The 18,152-nt window shown below is 39.0% G+C and overlaps 4 protein-coding genes across 4 annotated transcripts; all 4 read left to right on the top strand.

Moving 5' to 3' along the window:
* Nucleotides 1-824: 824 nt before the first annotated feature.
* PHYBLDRAFT_183840 (hypothetical protein) lies at nt 825-3,055 on the top strand (the record flags this gene model as incomplete). Its single annotated transcript, XM_018438845.1, has 9 exons — nt 825-837; nt 920-967; nt 1,029-1,122; nt 1,204-1,274; nt 1,350-1,419; nt 1,504-1,576; nt 1,654-1,728; nt 2,599-2,660; nt 2,877-3,055. The coding sequence occupies exons 6-9, from the start codon at nt 1,542-1,544 to the stop codon at nt 3,053-3,055; spliced, it is 351 nt and encodes a 116-aa protein (XP_018284583.1). The 5' UTR covers nt 825-837; nt 920-967; nt 1,029-1,122; nt 1,204-1,274; nt 1,350-1,419; nt 1,504-1,541.
* A 2,287-nt stretch (nt 3,056-5,342) lies between these two features.
* On the top strand, nt 5,343-8,452 carry PHYBLDRAFT_189283 (hypothetical protein). Its single transcript, XM_018439635.1, has 9 exons — nt 5,343-5,578; nt 5,648-5,846; nt 5,954-6,021; nt 6,127-6,502; nt 6,591-7,091; nt 7,144-7,388; nt 7,461-7,635; nt 7,705-7,925; nt 8,004-8,452. The coding sequence occupies exons 1-9, from the start codon at nt 5,393-5,395 to the stop codon at nt 8,316-8,318; spliced, it is 2,286 nt and encodes a 761-aa protein (XP_018284582.1). The 5' UTR covers nt 5,343-5,392; the 3' UTR covers nt 8,319-8,452.
* Nucleotides 8,453-8,933: 481 nt separating this feature from the next.
* Nucleotides 8,934-11,121, top strand: PHYBLDRAFT_175092 (hypothetical protein; the record flags this gene model as incomplete). Its single annotated transcript, XM_018437405.1, has 4 exons — nt 8,934-9,947; nt 10,118-10,355; nt 10,445-10,581; nt 10,633-11,121. 4 exons carry the CDS (start codon nt 8,934-8,936, stop codon nt 11,119-11,121), a joined length of 1,878 nt encoding a protein of 625 aa, XP_018284581.1.
* A 768-nt stretch (nt 11,122-11,889) lies between these two features.
* On the top strand, nt 11,890-13,634 carry PHYBLDRAFT_189282 (hypothetical protein). The gene is made up of 4 exons (XM_018439634.1): nt 11,890-12,129; nt 12,207-12,421; nt 12,486-12,723; nt 12,791-13,634. The coding sequence occupies exons 1-4, from the start codon at nt 11,919-11,921 to the stop codon at nt 13,375-13,377; spliced, it is 1,251 nt and encodes a 416-aa protein (XP_018284580.1). The 5' UTR covers nt 11,890-11,918; the 3' UTR covers nt 13,378-13,634.
* The last annotated feature ends 4,518 nt before the right edge of the window (nt 13,635-18,152 follow it).

Raw genomic sequence — 18,152 nt, 5'->3', positions numbered from 1 at the left:
ATGATATTATAGTAGATCAGTATATATTATCTTTTCTTACGCATTTGAGCAATCTATCACACAAACCACTCAAGTCTCAATTGCCATGAAATTTATATAATTAAAATTTTGGCTCTAGACATAATTATGTAAAGAATAAGTCATGCTAGCGAGGATATGTGAATATACATTATAATAACAATGTTTTTATTGATCAAGAGTAAGAAAGAGTATTATGTTTGTAGTTCACAAGAGATATTGCATATGTATGTAAAACTGAATAGCCTAAATAGAAAAAAAATAGCTTAATAAATACATGCTATTATTTTCTTAATAGTAGTTCTTATCTACTTATATGACTTTCAGGATACTTTGTGAAGCGAAAGAAAACAAAGTGTGATTATAATGTTAAGGAGAATTTCTTTATTTACTTGGTATTTTTTTTTAAAATAATAATAATAATAATAATAATTATCAGTAGTGTGAACATAAAGATATAGAAATATATTCCCCAAAGAAATATAAATGTTATCTAAAACAAGATAATACTCAAATGTATTCAGTGTTGGTACTATTCAATGTATCTATTAGATAATACCAATAGGTCCTTGATAGAAATATGCGATAAAAAATACGCAATAAAAATATGCGATAAAAAACATGGAGCTTTTACTGAAAACATGAAACTATTTAATTTTCATATGAATTTGTTTTGATTTATTCAAAATAGGCATTTTACGCCTTCCGTGCTGCGCCATCCCCATTTTTTTTCATACAAGAATCGATACAATTCTCAATTTCCTGTTATCCCTCCTCTTCCTCCTGGTTTCCTTTCGGTGGTCCTTGGTTTCCGACACGGTAAGAAAATTGTCTTTAAATGCCTATATCCTTCTATCCGTATAAGGTGCATACTGATATTTATTATGAAAACGCACCCCAGACACGGTTTCTAGCTAAGTTCCAAAAATGATGTCCAGTCTAATAGCAGGTAAAGTATTATACAGACACATACAAATTTTGACACGGTCAATATACTAACTACAGTACAGTGTTTTCTTGCGTATGTTTTTTTTTGTCTTCTATGCCCAGCTTCCATTCCACTGTAGCCACGGAGAGGTCCTTCACGTCAAGTTCATGTACCAGGTAAGTAAATACACACACACAGATGCTTTGACACGATCACCACACTAACTATGATTTGATGTTTTCTTTCTTTCATCACAGTGTCCAGTGTCCAGTGCCGTTTTGCTTTTAAGCACAAGTACTTTTTTAAACCCTACGCAGTTATCTGCTAGGTAAGCAAACACACACACGCTCTGACACGATCAATACACTAACTATGATTCGACATTTCTTTTATTTTATCACAGTGTCCAGTGTCCCGTCCCGTCTTGCTTTTTAGCACAAGTACTTTTCAAGCCCTCCGCTGCTGTTTACTAGGTAAGTAAACGCGTACATACACACATACTTTGACACGATCAACACGCTAACTATGATTTGATGTTTTCTTTTTTTCTATTGCAGTTTCTAGTTCTGTTTAGCTGTTAACCACCATTCTTTTGATGGTGCCTTCATACCATGTATGGTCCACTGAGTGGTAAGTCAATATATACATACTTTGACTCAATTAACATACTCACTTTATACTTTTATATTACTTTATTCTCTTGATAGTGTTCAAAGTATGCTTATGGAGAGGTGTACCGAGAACCAGCTCAGTATTTTACACCCTTCGCAGTTAACAGCTAGGTAAGTAAACGCGCACACGCGCACACACTTTGACACAATAAGTATATTAACCTTATACTCGATTTTTATTTATATCTCTACTCTTGGAGTGGTCACTGAGTACCTCGTATTCTATCGGTCACGATATATCAAAAGGAATATACGTAAACATTTTCATGCAAAATGTGTATATCATGGTCTTTAACAGTGAGTCTCCGGGCTCTTTTCCAACTCGCTCATTGTAGACGCCTTATTTATAAGGCTTGTCTTAATATGAGATGCTGGTTTTTTTATTGAACGCACTGCACTCTTTGGCGTCTAGTCATTGAGTTCGCTCAAGGTACCATGGCCTAAAATTGGTCCGTACTTTGAGCGATTCTACCTGCATTTACTGCAGTGGAAAAGAAACCAAAAGGGATTCCGTCTTGGACTTTATTGTTTGAGATGGAGAAGCTCCAATGTTTGAACCGGAGTAGTCTTTTGACTGCTCTGGATTGTGAACTAGTGAACTGCTTTTCCAGACATACCAACAAGTCAGTAGCCTTCACTCCCTGGAAAAGGTTACTGGAGGGTGCAATCCCCTCACCTTGTCTTGAGTTCTTGTCTTTGTGTTAAGTAGCTTCCGATGAGTCGGGTTGTTTTACAAACTCCCTAATCCTGGTGAAAAGTTTCATCGAAGGCTAAATATACTTATAAAAAACCAACTGAACACAAGTACCGTAAGGGAAAGTAGCTCTTAGTGTAGAGCATACTGGACGTTAAAGACCTTCCTGAGCCACTCATATGAAGGCGAAAGCCGGATGAAATCCACGTCAGTTTTTTCTGTGTTGTGCGGCACATAACATGGAGAAGACTGAGGAACGCAGAGGTAGCTTTATGCTATTTTCTTAGGACGTTGGATATTGGCTCTCCAGATTTTGTCCTTTGGGGCATGTCAAGATTGTCACAGAAAGGTGCAAGTATAAGGGTGTATCACCTGGATGCGTAGAGTTTTTTAAATTCGTTGAGCACCTGGACGTGAGGTAATACAGGTAGATTCCCAGCAGAATCGACAGATTACCCAGTACAATCGCCTGTATTTTACTGCTTCCTGTTGAAATGATCCCTGTGCTTTTCAAGTCCCTCATTGCTTAGACTTTGATACTTGTAACCCACGCTCTGGTAAACAGAACTGGACATGAGGGACGAACCCGAAGCAAAGTTAAGGTGCCTAAGTAAATGCTATGCTGTTCACTTGGGTGTCTCAGACACCTGTCCCGAGCAGTTTGGCATTAAAGCATTTCACCGATACTTTGCCGTCATGGTAAATTTGATGCCATGCCGAGTAGGCAGGAATGAAGGTTGTTGAGAAGCTTGGGTGTAAACTTGAGTGGATCGGCCTTCAAGCGCAGGTCTTGACAAAAAAATCTTTATTTTTACTTTTGGGATTTATCGGATATACTTTAAAAGTATATAAATTAATATTTTAATACGATATTCAGTATTAAAATCAGGTCGAATTTTCTTTTACAAGCAAGGTATGTATATGTATAGACACGTATCAACAATGGGCATCATACTTATTAAGTTCTAATAAATCAATAATACAACTTCTTTAGCATTCTTGGTTTAGCCGATCTTCTTTCACTTGACAACTCATGCCTGAAAACATATAAATACAAAGGTATAGTTTTTCTTTAAAGAAAATCAATAGTTTTATGACCTTTCATTAACCTTTCTCATCTCATGTATGCAATTAAGCATTGACATTCAATTAGGCATTGCCACGCAATTAGGCATTGACAAGCAATTAGGCATTAACATGCACTTAATATTATAAACACCAGTCCGAGTATTGTTTTATTCCATATAGGTAATAACCGCCACCTCGTTAAAAGTTTTTGAAGATTAACCTCTTTTTTCTTTTTCACTCTTCTGATGGAATATTCTTATGATATCTCCATAAAGCTAGAATCTGGACTACTTGGCAGCCTTACTATTACTATAAAATTATATCATTTCTTTCACTCTTATCCAACATTAAACTTTTGACAGGGATCATTATCTTCTTAGCAAATAGATTCGCTGTCTCTATCTTCATTGAGAGCTCACATAAATAGAAGAATCTTCATTAGTGCATTAATTAATTCCGTGTGTCTTCGAACTTCCAGCTGACCCAAACATATCATATCTTTCTAAATATTTTTTTGTATCAATTACGTAAACAGATTGCTCAAGTCGTGGCCGCAAGAAGAATATATTTCTTATAGCTAGTAAAGAAACCAATTGAAAAACACAAAGATTGTAACAATCAGCCCCTACAATATTCATCTATTTCTATTTCTCTCTCTTATTCATCATTAATTATCCAAAGAAGCATAGTTTATCCCAACAGCTTGGTAATAGCTTAGCAATGTCTTACTAATTATCAAAATATCCACATAAACATCGAAAGATTAAATCAATAAAGACCATCCTTACACAGCACTTTTTTTTTCTTTTTTATCTTTCTCGAGAGAACAAGCTGCTAGATGCCAAGATTTGGGCCAAGGATATGATAGAGGAGATCGATATCTATTCTCTTTTTTCTTTTAACCGTTTGGACCATTTCACCATATAACTCAATACTGCCTGTATCACCTTTTCAAATGTAAATAATAATGATTCAGAAATAAGATGAAATATGCCCAGATTGTAAAACTATGCTTCTCTCATAAAATATGTACTATTATAGCATTATCTGATAATATGTTAGATTCTCAATCCAAAGAACCTTACCTTATAGGGGTTTTCACCAGCTTTAGATGCTTGACTGTTGAATTTAGTGGTAGTTTAAGAACTATTCAATAACAAGCGATATCGAAAAAAAAAACTTTTGAATACCATTAATGTCTCTTGGTTGATATGTTTTCTCTCATATACGTCAAAATTCATATGTACAATACGCTTGATTAGAATACTCATAACTATAGTGCCCATGCCCAAATTCCCCACAAGTAAGCTGGACTTTTATAATTTTGTATTAAGATAGAAACTCTTACATAGATTGATTATGTCTTGTTCTGGACTTTGTACTTTATGTATTATTGATGGCAAAGTTCATATAAAAGCAAAATTTTGTAAATTTTGGCCAAGTCACGGCATTGGAATATCTAACCTTTTTTTTTTCGATGCTTGGATCCTCAATTTTCATTTTTTGGAGATTCATTACAGCCAATCATTTTTCGAATTAGACTACCGTCACATCCAACAGTCAAACCCTCAAAACTGTTGAAACCCCCTAATTTGTATATGAACTAATTTTGAGTTTTTTTTTAAAGAAAGGTGCTGTCAGTCATAAATTAGCCTGGTTGGATAAGTTCAAGATGAACTCGTTTTACCCTTTTTTGAACTTTTTTTTTTTGAACTTCTAGTCTGTCCACACTAACTATGATTTATGTAAACGATAAAGCTATTTAAACATATCTAATGACCAAATTTATTTGACTTGACCAGTATCCAATTATATATTTATACATGTGTATGGATCATGCTAGTGATTTTTCAATAAAAATAAAATATAAAACATATAAAGTCATTTTGAATAGGACAAGTTTACCGCCGTCACACTAAAAATCAAATTCCATTTCAAAATGAAACTTTCGTACCTTTCAAATAAAATCCATTGATAATCTGTTTAACTAATTAATAAACTACTAACACGCACATGAGAATAAACGATAACCGTGGCCAACGAGAACGCTTGGCGAGAGAAGTTCTCAAGAACCAATTAAACGTGGGCTCTACAAACAATTCCCAATGGAAAGCAACTGAATCACCTGTTGTCGCAGCCCTTACACCTGAACAAATGTATTCAAACTTTGAAGAATGGATTAAGATGTGCACAGACAATGTAAGGAATCATTCGTTTTGTTTTTTGAAGAATAAAAAAAAGGAGTTTCTCAAATCATTTATGCATTAGAAAATCAACGCGACAAATACATGGAACTTTGCATTGATCGATTACTTTCATGAAATGACATTTATTCGAGATGGCGATTCGATCAATTTTCAAAAAGCATCTTGCACACTTGATGGTTGTGTAAAGATTTACACCTCCAGAGTTGACTCAGTGGCAACAGAGACTGGAAAACTTCTGAGTGGATTAACAGATAGTGCCAGTAAGCAGTGAACTTTCAGCCAGATTGCTTTTTTTTATTTTATTTTTGCTTTTGTTTTTGGTGTTTGGTATTTATGTATATATCTTGACTCGCGGCTTGTATTTTAGGAAACACACCTGATGAAGGTGATGATATTCAGAGAGAAGAAGGAGGAGAGAAAAGAACTCGAAGACGGGTAGGCTTCTGCCTCGTCCCAAAAACCCACTCCTTGACTAATATGCATATATATCTATATTTATATATTTATATATATACGGATCTTATTTATATATTTATTTAGACAAATCGATCAGAGTCAACCCTCCTCAAAGACTTTTCTTCAATTGCGCTCAAGAAATTCGATCTTGATTTTTCAGTGGATCCTTTATTTAAAAAGACTTCGGCCGACTTTGATGAAGGTGGTGCAAGAGGATTACTACTTAATCACCTAGGAATCGATAGAAATTGCAAAATCATCTTTGATGCATCTGATGCAAGTGCGGATCAGGACCCTGAGAAAACAAGGGTAAAGACAGTTGAAGAAGTAGAGCCAGCGAAAACTATAGATGAAGATACTGTGATGGGGGAAGCCGACGTAGAAAAACCTGCTACTATTGTTGTTAACACAGATGAATCAGACGCACCCGACGACATGGTTGATATTTCACGGTTAAGAGGTTTGTTAGCTTTTTATTGAGTAATATGAACATCATCTGACCTGATTATCAATACCTATGACAACAATTGCTACTACAACTACAACAGCACGACTACCCTCAATGGATACATTAAACGAACTACAGATATGTCCTACATTACAAGGCTATGGATTCTTCTCAGAAACAAACGATAAGATTCCAAATCTGGATGACTACAACATAAACGAGCTTCCTCGTAACGCCGCTTTAGATATGCCATTAGAGCCAATCGAGGATGTGAATGCTAATCCAGCCAATGATGATGATATGGGGGATATGCTTGATATTGACTACGACTATGATATTATGGAAGATGGCGGAGAAGGGCTTGATATGGATCCATTTGAGATGGGTAACGATGAGCAGCCAGCACAAGATGAATCTATCGAGAAAGACAATGATAAACAGACCGATAAGGACGGGGCTCCTATCGACTTTTTAAATCAGAATTTTGGGATGGGCATGTTAGATAGCGAAGACAAAGATCTCTTTAGCTACTTTGATACGAGCTTAGCAAAGAATTGGGCTGGGCCAGAACATTGGAAGCTACGACGACCAGTGATACAAAGTAAGAATGGTACACATACATACAAATACAAAGCTTAACAAGTTCAATTTAGTTAAATCTGCCCAAGAAACTGGGTCAGCCGAAGGACAGCCAAAAAAGAAGCCAAAGGAAACCTTCCAGATAGATTTCTTCAGCGAAGACGACATAGACGAAGATACGCTGTTTGCTACAGACAAAAAGGCCAAGCTAACTATATCTGGCACAAAAGAATCAGTTGATATGCGACACCTTTTACCAGATGATATGCATTTCTCTTCTAAACAGTTGCTCAAGTTCTTTCTTAAACCAATGTTTACTGTAAGCGCGATGTCTGTAGTTGAATAGTATTATATATACATATAATTATGCTTAACTTACTACTGTTGTAAGGTTAATGCGCGCCAACGTAAACGCATAATCGACCAAGAGGATCTACAAGAGTCTACCCAACTTGGTACAGACAATGTTGCAGAACCTGATGTGCAGTACTGGGCGGATCAGGATGTTCCAGATATCGACTTTGACAATGGTGATGTCCCATCGGGAATACCCGAGGCCGATCAAAGTAAGTTGTTTAAATTAATAACTGGGGAATCCCATAAATTAAATTCTAACTCACCTTGTTTGTGTACAGCTCAAATGACAACCTTTGACGACGCAGCCTTTTATCAAGACACATTTTATGACACTGTTGCAGATATCGACGAATCAGAGTTATACGGCGATCAACTTATTACCAACCATCGATTGAAAAAAGCAAAACCACTTTATGTAAACTATGCAAGAACAGCAAAGAGGGTAGATGTCAAGAAGCTAAAAGATAATATCTGGAAAGCTCTCACAAAACCCAGTAAAGTAAGTTTATCTATTTCGACTATTTAAAAATATCCGGTACCGGAATAATATGATCATTAACATTGTATTGCATTCCAGGATATATCTGTTAGTGCTCCAGAAATCCCTGACACACTTCAAGAAGTCCGTCGTTTTACAGATGTCGTCCAGGATCTCAAAAAGATGTACACAGCCAAGACTATGAAAGATATATCTGTTCCTTTCTGTTTTATTTGCCTCCTTCATCTTGCCAACGAGAAAAATCTAACCATCTCAGGTTCAAAGAGAGGGAAAGGAACCCAAAATCAGGATAGCGACAATGACGACGATGACGATGGCTTTGTACTAGGTGAAGGCGACTGGATGAAAGACGAAGCACTCTTGAGTGAGGTGACGGTGTTCCAGAATCTGTAGCTGTAATTCCCTCCTTTCCCCCCTTGTATATTTCTGGTATCGGTACCTTTCTTGTTTCATGAAAGACTGGTTATTGAGCCGAGTAGATCTCATCTCATTTAGTATCATATAATTCTTGTTCACTCGTTTTCATTATTCATTCTCTTGATGGCCTTACAAAGGAGAAAAGACTGTCTAATTTCGAGAAAGACAGGCCGTCATGAGCAATTAAACCCATATGAAAAAAAGGCTTATATTCTTAAAATAGCCGAGAGACCGAGCTTCCGTTAGTGCAATCCAAACGGAAGATGTTGTCTTTTCATCCAAGAAAGGAAATTCCAAAGCACAACTCCCATTAAAGACCTTTGTAAAACCCCTTTAAATCATTACCATCATCATAATCTGGTCTGGCTCGCAGAATAAGATACTAAGTTGACTTTTATTACTTCTTTCACCCGTCTATCTGTCTTTTTATTATTTATTTAAAACAACAATATATATCCACACACGTACGCACATACATACAGACAGACATACACGAACGTGCTTTATTTAACTTTAAAAGATCTTCACATAGTCTTGTCTCATTTCTTTTCTTAAAAAAAAGAACTTCTTCTTTGAGACGTCAATTGTAACATGTCAGAATCCAACGCCACAAATGGTTCGATTGGTTATTCCTCTTACCAGCAAAAGTACCCATCTACAGCAGGATTTCCTGCTAATGACCTGGCCTCGATAATCCTGTTCTTTTCTATCATAGCTCTTCTTTTTGTATCTTTTGTATTCTACTTTTGGTTTACTCAATGGCACAAGATTCCTCCTCAACAAAGGCACGAAGAAGAGCTAGAGCATCAAAAAGAGGTCGATCTTCTAGTCGAGAATTTAAAGCAACAAGCAAAGACAACCTTTAAGATACCTTTCATCACCCTCATAATCGTATTATGGAAAAGTTCTCTATATTCAAGTCAGTTCTCCCCAGACGCACACACATTGACACTGTCAGAGCAGCAACAACAAGCTCCAATGTCTCACGAGTACCGCAAAGTGTTTTTTCATCGGTTCACACATTTATTCTCCATCATGTTTATGACAGCTATGGCAATTGCGTTAGCTATTCTCATTGGCACAGTAAGCACGCCTGTGGCCTCAAACACCTCCAGTGTACTACAGTCATGTCTATTTGTATTCGTGGTCTGCATCAACTTGTTTTTTATCACACGGCAGCGTTTCTACTACAAGGATCGCAAACAACTCTTTGGTGAAGACGATGCTCACATCAATGCCGTTTACAAGACCCAATTTAAAGACTGGAACCCCAAGATGTTATCAAACTGGATCCAGATTGCCATTCTCACAATCGAATTCTTTCAGTTGCTGACATTTCCACTACGAGATCTTATTACCGTAAATTCATTTGATGAAGGACACGGTGGTGAGCAAACCAAGTTTACTCATCTGGTGTCCCTTGTCATGAATGCAGGAGGATTTATGCCAGATATGAGAACTCCAACATGGTACACATATTCCGTCTGGACTGCTTTTGCCGCCACAATAGTAAGCTTCATTGTTGCAGTTGTGTTTCATTGCGTGAATCTTTGGCGGCCCTACAAACTTCCTACTCGATGGGTTCGGTGGTGCATTCCTGTGGCGGTAATTACACAACAAAATATATTATGTAAACAGGCGCACACCTTACTAACTTTTTTTTTTTTCAAATAAAAACTCTAATAGTCACTTCTTTATATACCAGTTCTTGTACGTATTCTTTACCATGAACATATATTTCAATAAAAATTCACACGGACTGATCTTTTCCATAGACAACATTTGTAAGTTCTGCCGCCTGTCAATCTCTCAATATACCCACACATGAATATTCAGAAAATCTTCGATGTCATTCCTCTCAAATATCGCAACAGCTCTATCTGTGGATGTCGCTTATTGGATATGTACTCGCATATCTCCTGATGACAGTCTTTCTTACAAGTTATGAAAGAATACCTCAACAAAACGAAATTGCTTTCAAATCTGTCAGTGTCGCTTTTATTAAAAATATGGGTAAATATAATATATAATACAATAAGTTTAATAGAATGTATAGACCTAATGGTATATTTTCCTTTGATTTTTTTTAATCTAAAAAAAAGGCCTTTTGCTTGCCATTGTTTTCCTCTTGGTCGAGTCTACAACAAACAAGAACAGAATGCGGGCTATCATGTCTATTACGATTCTTTTGACTATGATATGCTATAATATAAAATCAAAGCCTTGTTACGTTGATAAGGTAAATTAGGTCTGATATTGAACTCAAATAGCTTACACACTTTCCATCTAGATCAATTTCTTTCGAACAGCCTCTTTTAGTTGCATATTATGGGCCTCGGTCTTGGTGGCTATTCTCAGTGATACTAATGCAGCTCAAAGTCTTGGTCCTCTTGCTGTACTCTGTATTATTATTGGTGGATGGGCTATCATCATATTTCTTTTTCTTCTAATTTACATAATTTATTACAAGCAACCTGCCGAGTACACAGAAGATGACCGGATTGACTCCGGAATTATGGGAGTATGCGAAGAGGCTCCAATAGTTAATACAAACTGGACAGCCAAAGGAAAGCAGAGAATTTCAGAAAGAGAGTTGGAAGATACACTAAATCAGTATTATACTGGAGCAGCGACACGTATTCCAGTCAAAAACACATTAGAAGCTTTGCGAGAACAAAATGCTCCCCTTTCCTTTAAAGAAACAACTACCAGACATCATCAAGAGCCAGTGGAAGAGGAAGGATGGGTTGACTGGGCAACAAAACTGTGGCGAAGATAATACCTCATACAACTCATACTAATTTATAGACTTTTAAAACCTGCTTTATTTTCGTTACTTTACTTACAAATGTAAATTCAAATACTTCAAACATACACACTTCGTTATTACACGACTCTAATACATACACATATACATAGAACATACACACACACACATACATACATACATATATATATATACACCAATAAAAGAAACCAAATTATGGTAAGAATTGGAAGACATTTTTCTTATTCTTATTCTTATTCTTATTTTTTTTGGGTAATTTATACATTGTACAATAGTTTGTTTCTTTAAATAATAAGCAACTTTGTACTCTGATGATAAACGATGGAAATATACGTTTGGTAAAGTATCTAATAACCGAATGTTAAAGGTCAATATATATATATATATATATACATATACTAGAGTATTGTTTAAGTTAAAGGTTGGGTCTGACTGAATCTTGAAGTTGTGTTAATCAGTTTCAATTTGTATATATTTAATATTTTAAAAGTTCAAATGACACGACGGGAATACTATATTCCTGATGGAATTAATATAGGAATTTATTATTCCCTCCAATAAAGAAAGGGCTCATGCCAGCTTTACCAAAAAAAAACACAATACCTGGCCAGCAGTAACACAGTACTTTCTTCTGTAAAAACATTCGACCTAACGAAAAAGCAACGATACAAAGTTTAAGATTGAGCATGTCATGTGACACTTGAACACAGGCTATAAAAACTTGGGAAGAAAAAAAATACATTATTGTTTTTTTTTTTTACTCTTTTACTTTGCTTCGATAGTCAAAGATGTTTTGTCCAAGCATCCTTGGCGGCGAATGGAGATCTACGCTATCCATCCCTGCATATATTCTTCTCTTGATCACACCAGGAGCAGGATTGGCCTATATAGCTACAATCCCTACTACAACACTGTCAACATACAAAAAGCAGATATTGTCAATCCCTCTTCTTGTTGTTGATATTCTTACAACAGTACTGTTCAGGACTGACTTTATATGTAAGTTCATATATGAGTACACCTGGATGTATATAGGACTATGGATTAACTTTATCATGTATTGTCTACAACAATAGTAATTGACTTTATGATGCCTGCATGCACTTTTATTATATTCTGTCGTTTCTTGGAACTTATATGGACTGGCCCTTTAATATACGGTCGAGAGGCTTATACAACAAAAGGCTCTCTACACACTGAGTTTTGGAGCTGTATCAGATATTTTCCAAAGCCAGCAAAGAAACACGATGTATCTCTCAAGAAAAACCAAATTGAGTATGTCAAGGATAAGGTTAGTTGTGTGATCTCATTTTCTGAACGTATACAAGTACTAATAATCATCAAAACCAAAAAAGAAATTCTATAATATACTCCCAATGCTGATGTACTACATAGTTGGCTGGGATATCTTGGCGACATGGCTCACGACATTTACTAGAGATGATATCCACAATATAAATAGAGACAAGTCGCTTGTATCATTTATTGTGTACTACATAACTTTGGTTATTTTGAATAATGCTGGTAATGTAATTGGGTGCATTGGACAATTGATTTATGTACTCTATTATGAGGGGGGAACATATTCATCAGGCAAGTACAAGTGGATGTAATCTTGACATACAGAAGGAGAAGGAAAGTTAAGAATATCAATTTATAGGACAATGGCGAGATCTCATGAATAATCCAATGTTTTCTACTTCAATAAGTGATTATTGGACTCATCGCTGGCAACAGATCATGAGACCCACGTTCTTAGCTTTAGTGTACAGACCGGTCAGTTATTACTGCCAAAAACTGCTATCCAAGTACACACGCAATACAGCTATATACTCTCAGGGTCTCTCTGTACTTGCCGTCTTTACGCTCTCTGGAGCAATGCACGAATACATTGCGTTCTGCAACCTCGGGTGGCCTACTCACTCTAAAATTTTTCTTGGAGAGCAGCAACTATTGTTTATGCTGTACGCCCCGCTGATCATATTTGAGAAAGCGCTGAGAAGCATATCATACCGATGTTTACCACTATCTTTTATTAAGTCTTTCCCAGTACAGTGCATCCAGCGTCTCTGGGCCATGGTCATTTCCTACATAATCTTTTCACGAATTCTCGAAACCTTTACCTACAGTGGGTTCCGGTTCAGGCTTCCTTTCACAATTCTGGGTCCCCAAATCATCGAATTCTTACGACAGACCCCAGCCTTGCATGGACTGTGTGGAAGCTTACTGACAACCTTGTCTACATAGTGTCCAATTATATTATATAAGCCAGAATTTTGAGCTTAAACCCTTTAAATAGTGAGTGTATACTTTTTTTTATCAGAAAGTATTATGCGTGCAAATGCTGTTTGATATATTATACCTGTCTATATTCATTATTATATATGACTTAAGATTCAAAATAGGCTAGTCAATTACCACTTCATTTTTCTTAAAACAAGAAATATAACATTACATGTCTTGCATTAAAAAAATACTTGTGAATAAATACAAGAGTTTCATATAAAGAATTTTATAAAGTTAGCTTGAGAAATAACGTCGAATCCAAGCAATTTCTCTGGTTAACATTGAAAAAGATAAATGACAATATATATATGCACGTTACGTTGAATAGGTTACTGTTTTTCTTGTATTAACCAAGAAACAATCAAAATTGCTCATATTTGAAAGCCAAGATGGTATTTTTCGTTCCCCTTTGTCAGCAAATTATATTTGTGGCATAGTATCAAACCCCTTCAAACCTTTTACACATGCATATATTTAAAATTATATCTACCCAACTTTTGTAGGCGAATAAACATGCATTAGCCACAAATACAAGTCTATTTTGTGTGATAGTGTTTTTATACGGTGTTTCCGTAAATATGGTTGTAATCACCATCTATCCCCTTTTCTCCGCTAAAGAATAGTTTTACGGAAATTCATATAACCGATACAAGTTAATACCAATTAACGTTTTCTGACATGAGTACCCCTGAGGGATTGAACCCACAGGACAGGGCACACACGTTACGGCAAGGTAACCCACCTAACCGTGCCCAGTCTACAACACTACGTCCAAAGAACAAATCTTTGCACATCTTCACTGCTCCCAACTTTGACAAGAATATGATTGTGGATCTTGCATCCGCTGCATGGGCTAGTACCATCCATCCAATGAGTGTTTTGTTTAATCTCGGAAAACTCGTTCCCGCAAGGGACGTGGATGATGTTCTCTCTGACCGTGTAGGCCGGATGACCTCTCTCACTCTCCGTTATACTCGCTCAAAAGACCTTCTGGCGGAAGCCTTCTTTACTGACCCTTCCTCCCGCACCAAAGCAACGTCCGACGGGTTGACCTATCAGAACACCCGAATCATTGCTACACCAAGATTGCCTTCTAACAGCCACATTGTTAAGGTTAATCTTTACCGTATTAACGCCTGCGATCCTAGCACAGATCTACTCGAGCCCATCGAAAATGCATTCCGGCCTTTTGGCAAAATCGTTCAGCTGAGAGCTTATCTCTCACACCGTGGTACTTTCCGTGGCGAAGCCACTATCTATTTAGACACCTCTGGACAAGATGAAGTCCGCAGTCTCCCAAGCCGTCTCCACCTTGGTGGGTCTCTTTCCTGCCTTGCTGAGCTCCGCTCCACCGATATCACACCTGTGTGTGGATACTGCCGAGAGGAAGGGCATTATCTACGCTCCTGCACAAAACGTCCTCCCCGCGCACCTCGCTGCCAACGATGCGGTGTTCTTGGTCACGCCATAGACAGTCGCGAGTGCCCCACTCATCCAGACAATATCGAAGCCGAGCGGGCTATCCAAGAGCAGCAGCAGATTGCACTTGCCGATACTGCGTCCCTTCGAGCACACCAATACTCGGTCGCTATGATAGAGACACCCGTACCACCAGTCACTTCATCAACCTTGACTCCTACCCATGCTTCACCCATTCTCAACCCACCTGCTACACACACAATACGTCGCCGTTCCATATCAGTGATGAATACTCGCGCCATGACGACCAGAAACCGGACCCCACACAACGACAATCCCCCAATTCCATTTGATACAACTATGTATGACCCGACTGGCCGTGGGTTCAATGCCAGCAAGCACTCACCAGACGCCCGAGGCCTACATAGTCGCGATGATGGCATTAACCCAGCAATTTACACTGATGACGAACTTCGACAGTCTCTTTTTGAGGCCACTCTCCGGACTCGCGCCCAAGGTGCACTCCCGTATACTGATCTGGATGGCAACACACCTATGACTGATGGAACTGAAAAGTCTGACCGCTCAGGTCAGCCAAGTTCATAAATGACTGTACAACATCTTCGCATAGGAACCTTGAATGTTCGAGGTCTCCTCTCTACCATCAATAACCCGCAATCCCCAAAACTTCTTTTCATCCGACACCTTCGTACCCTTTCCCCTTCCCTTTCATTACTTGCTCTCCGAGAGACTCATTTACTCCCTATACATCACTCATCTATTCACCTTACATTCCAAGCACAGGCCAGCCTATGGACCCCACATTGCGGCCTCGTCTCTTTCGATCCCCTCCTCCAATTATCTCAACTGCATGTTTCTCCTGACAACCGTGCACTCGTTGTCAAGGTTACACATACCGACCATCGTGTTAATCCTTTTGTAGTTGTGGTTATTTATGCACCCAACATTCCTTCCCACCGGCGTACTTTCTTCTCCTCATTAGCACGCACTCTCCCTACTGTCATTCCTTCCCTGCCCGCCTTTATTCTGGGGGACTTTAACTGTGATCTTAGCCATCGTCGCAGCCATCCACCGGACTGGAAAGGATACATACAGGGTAATTGCGTGGATGCCATCACTAATTCTTCTTCACCCCCGTTACCCACTTTCCACAGCTCTCGCACCCGCACACGCATCGACTACATTTTCCGTCCACACAGCATTGTTACCGAACGCCCTGATGTAACATTTATCAATCCTTTATGGACTGACCACTGCCTTCTTGCGGTCTCCATTCCTTTCTCTCGCCCACCAGGTCCTGGAGTCTGGAGGTTTAATACGCAATATCTCCTGCATGATGAATTTGATGCTCTCATTACCGACTTTCTGGATAAGGCCGACTCTTTTCTCTCTCCTGACATGTCTCCCGGTTCTCGGTGGGATCATATTAAGCATGCTATCAAACAGCTCGCCCTAACGTACTTTAAACGAGTTCAACGTCAACTCCGAAATCAGGAACGCCATCTTCATTGTGCTCGAAATGAACTTGCAATTCATACTCGTTCTCCTCAACTTCTCCGCATTGAACATGAGCTCGCCACCATACAATTGTCTCGGGCCTCCACCTTGGCTGCCAGATCTGGTGCTAAATGGTGTGAAGCTGGCGAGACTTCTTCGAAATATTTCTTTCGTGTGCTCAAACAGCGAGCCTCTGCAAAAACTATCTCCTCTCTTGTCGACCCTGTCACTGGCGCGATCTACACCTCTCCCGCGGATTTGCTTGGCCATACTCGCTCTTTCTACCAATCTCTTTACTCGCCGGAACCCATTGACTATCCTGCTGCACACTCTCTTATCGACAAATTCCCACCTTCTGCCCGTCTGTCTTCCACTGACTCTGCCTACCTCATTGCTGATGTCACCTTGGATGACATTCTGTCTGTCCTTAAAGCCACCCCCATCAACTCTAGTCCTGGGATGGATGGTTTGCCCTACCCATTATAGGCTCGGCTCTTCTGTCACCCAACGGTCCAAAATCTTGCAGTTCAAGTCTATAATAATGCATTGCATGGTGTTTTTCCTCCATCTTGGCTGGAAACCGTACTTGTTCTCCTACCAAAAGCCGGCGACACTACCTCTCTCCGCAACTGGCGACCCATATCTCTTATAAACTGTGACGCCAAGTTGTTCACCAAAATGCTTACGTCCCGTTTACGATATGGTATCGACACACTCATAACACCATTCTAAACGGGTTTTATGGCAGATCGGTTTATTGCTGACAATGGTTTGCTGACACGCCTTGCCATGTCACATGCACAAATAACCCAAGACCCATGTGTTGCCCTTCTTTTGGATCAGGAGAAGGCCTATGACCGTGTCCACCCTGCGTATCTTCGTCTTGTCCTGGCCAGAGCCGGTTTCCCCACAATTTTTGTTGACTCCATCTGTGGTCTCTTCTTCTCTACTCAAATCCACGTGAATGTGAATGGGCACATATCTTCTTCTTTTCTACAAAGCCGGGGGCTACGTCAAGGTGATCCTCTCTCCCCCTTGCTGTTTAACCTGGCCTTCGAACCTTTGCTTAGATCCATTCTCGCTTCTCCTGCCATCCGTGGTTTCCGATTTCTGGTTCCGCCATCTCTCTCATCATCCTCTCCTGAGCTCTCACCACCTCCACTCAAACTTCTTGCTTATGCCGATGACCTTCTCGTCTTTCTTTCTCTGCCTGCCGAGATGAGTGGTCTACTCAACCTTTTGCGTATATTTGGCTTAGCCTCTAACGCGAAAGTCAATCTCCATAAGACAGTTGCTGTTGCTATGTCTGGACAATTTCATCCGGATTGGGGCCCTGTATTGGATGCTGCTGATATTCACAGTCGACATGACCGTCACTCCGCCACTGCCATCCGTTACCTAGGCTTCCCATTGAGCTCACATCCGTCCCAGCTTGAGACCTTCCGTGCGGCTTTACTGGTCAAGCTTAGGAACCATTGCACGCTACTTTCTCAAAGATGCTTGTCCGTTCGTGGTAAAAGTATTGTGGCAAACTCACTTCTTCTCAGCTCAGTATGGCATATGCTATACGTGACTCCTGCACCGCTATCTTTCTTTGCTGCCATTCGCACTCATATTCGCTCGTTCCTGCGACTGGGTTTCGGTAGCCCTGGCTGGCCGCTTCTCTGTCTGCCACGCAAATCAGGCGGTTCGGGCCTGATTGATCCTGATCATCAACAACGAGCTCTTCAATTGCGCTGGATTCTCCCTATCTTGCATTCTCACTCTTTTTCTTCTACTTCCTTTATATTGCCATACCT

The sequence above is a fragment of the Phycomyces blakesleeanus genome, assembly GCF_001638985.1.
Source record: "Phycomyces blakesleeanus NRRL 1555(-) unplaced genomic scaffold PHYBLscaffold_35, whole genome shotgun sequence".
In the NCBI taxonomy this organism is placed as follows: Eukaryota; Fungi; Mucoromycota; class Mucoromycetes; order Mucorales; family Phycomycetaceae; genus Phycomyces; species Phycomyces blakesleeanus.
This window is presented reverse-complemented; position numbering and strand designations above follow the sequence as displayed.

Coding starts and splice junctions, on each gene's coding strand:
- PHYBLDRAFT_189283 (XM_018439635.1), top strand. CDS start 5,393: ATGAGAATAAACGATAACCGTGGCCAACGAGAACGCTTGGCGAGAGAA. Junction 5,579..5,647: donor TTAAGATGTGCACAGACAAT/GTAAGGAATCAT, acceptor TTTATGCATTAG/AAAATCAACGCGACAAATAC. Junction 5,847..5,953: donor TGGATTAACAGATAGTGCCA/GTAAGCAGTGAA, acceptor CTTGTATTTTAG/GAAACACACCTGATGAAGGT.
- PHYBLDRAFT_189282 (XM_018439634.1), top strand. CDS start 11,919: ATGTTTTGTCCAAGCATCCTTGGCGGCGAATGGAGATCTACGCTATCC. Junction 12,130..12,206: donor GTTCAGGACTGACTTTATAT/GTAAGTTCATAT, acceptor CTACAACAATAG/TAATTGACTTTATGATGCCT. Junction 12,422..12,485: donor TTGAGTATGTCAAGGATAAG/GTTAGTTGTGTG, acceptor AAACCAAAAAAG/AAATTCTATAATATACTCCC.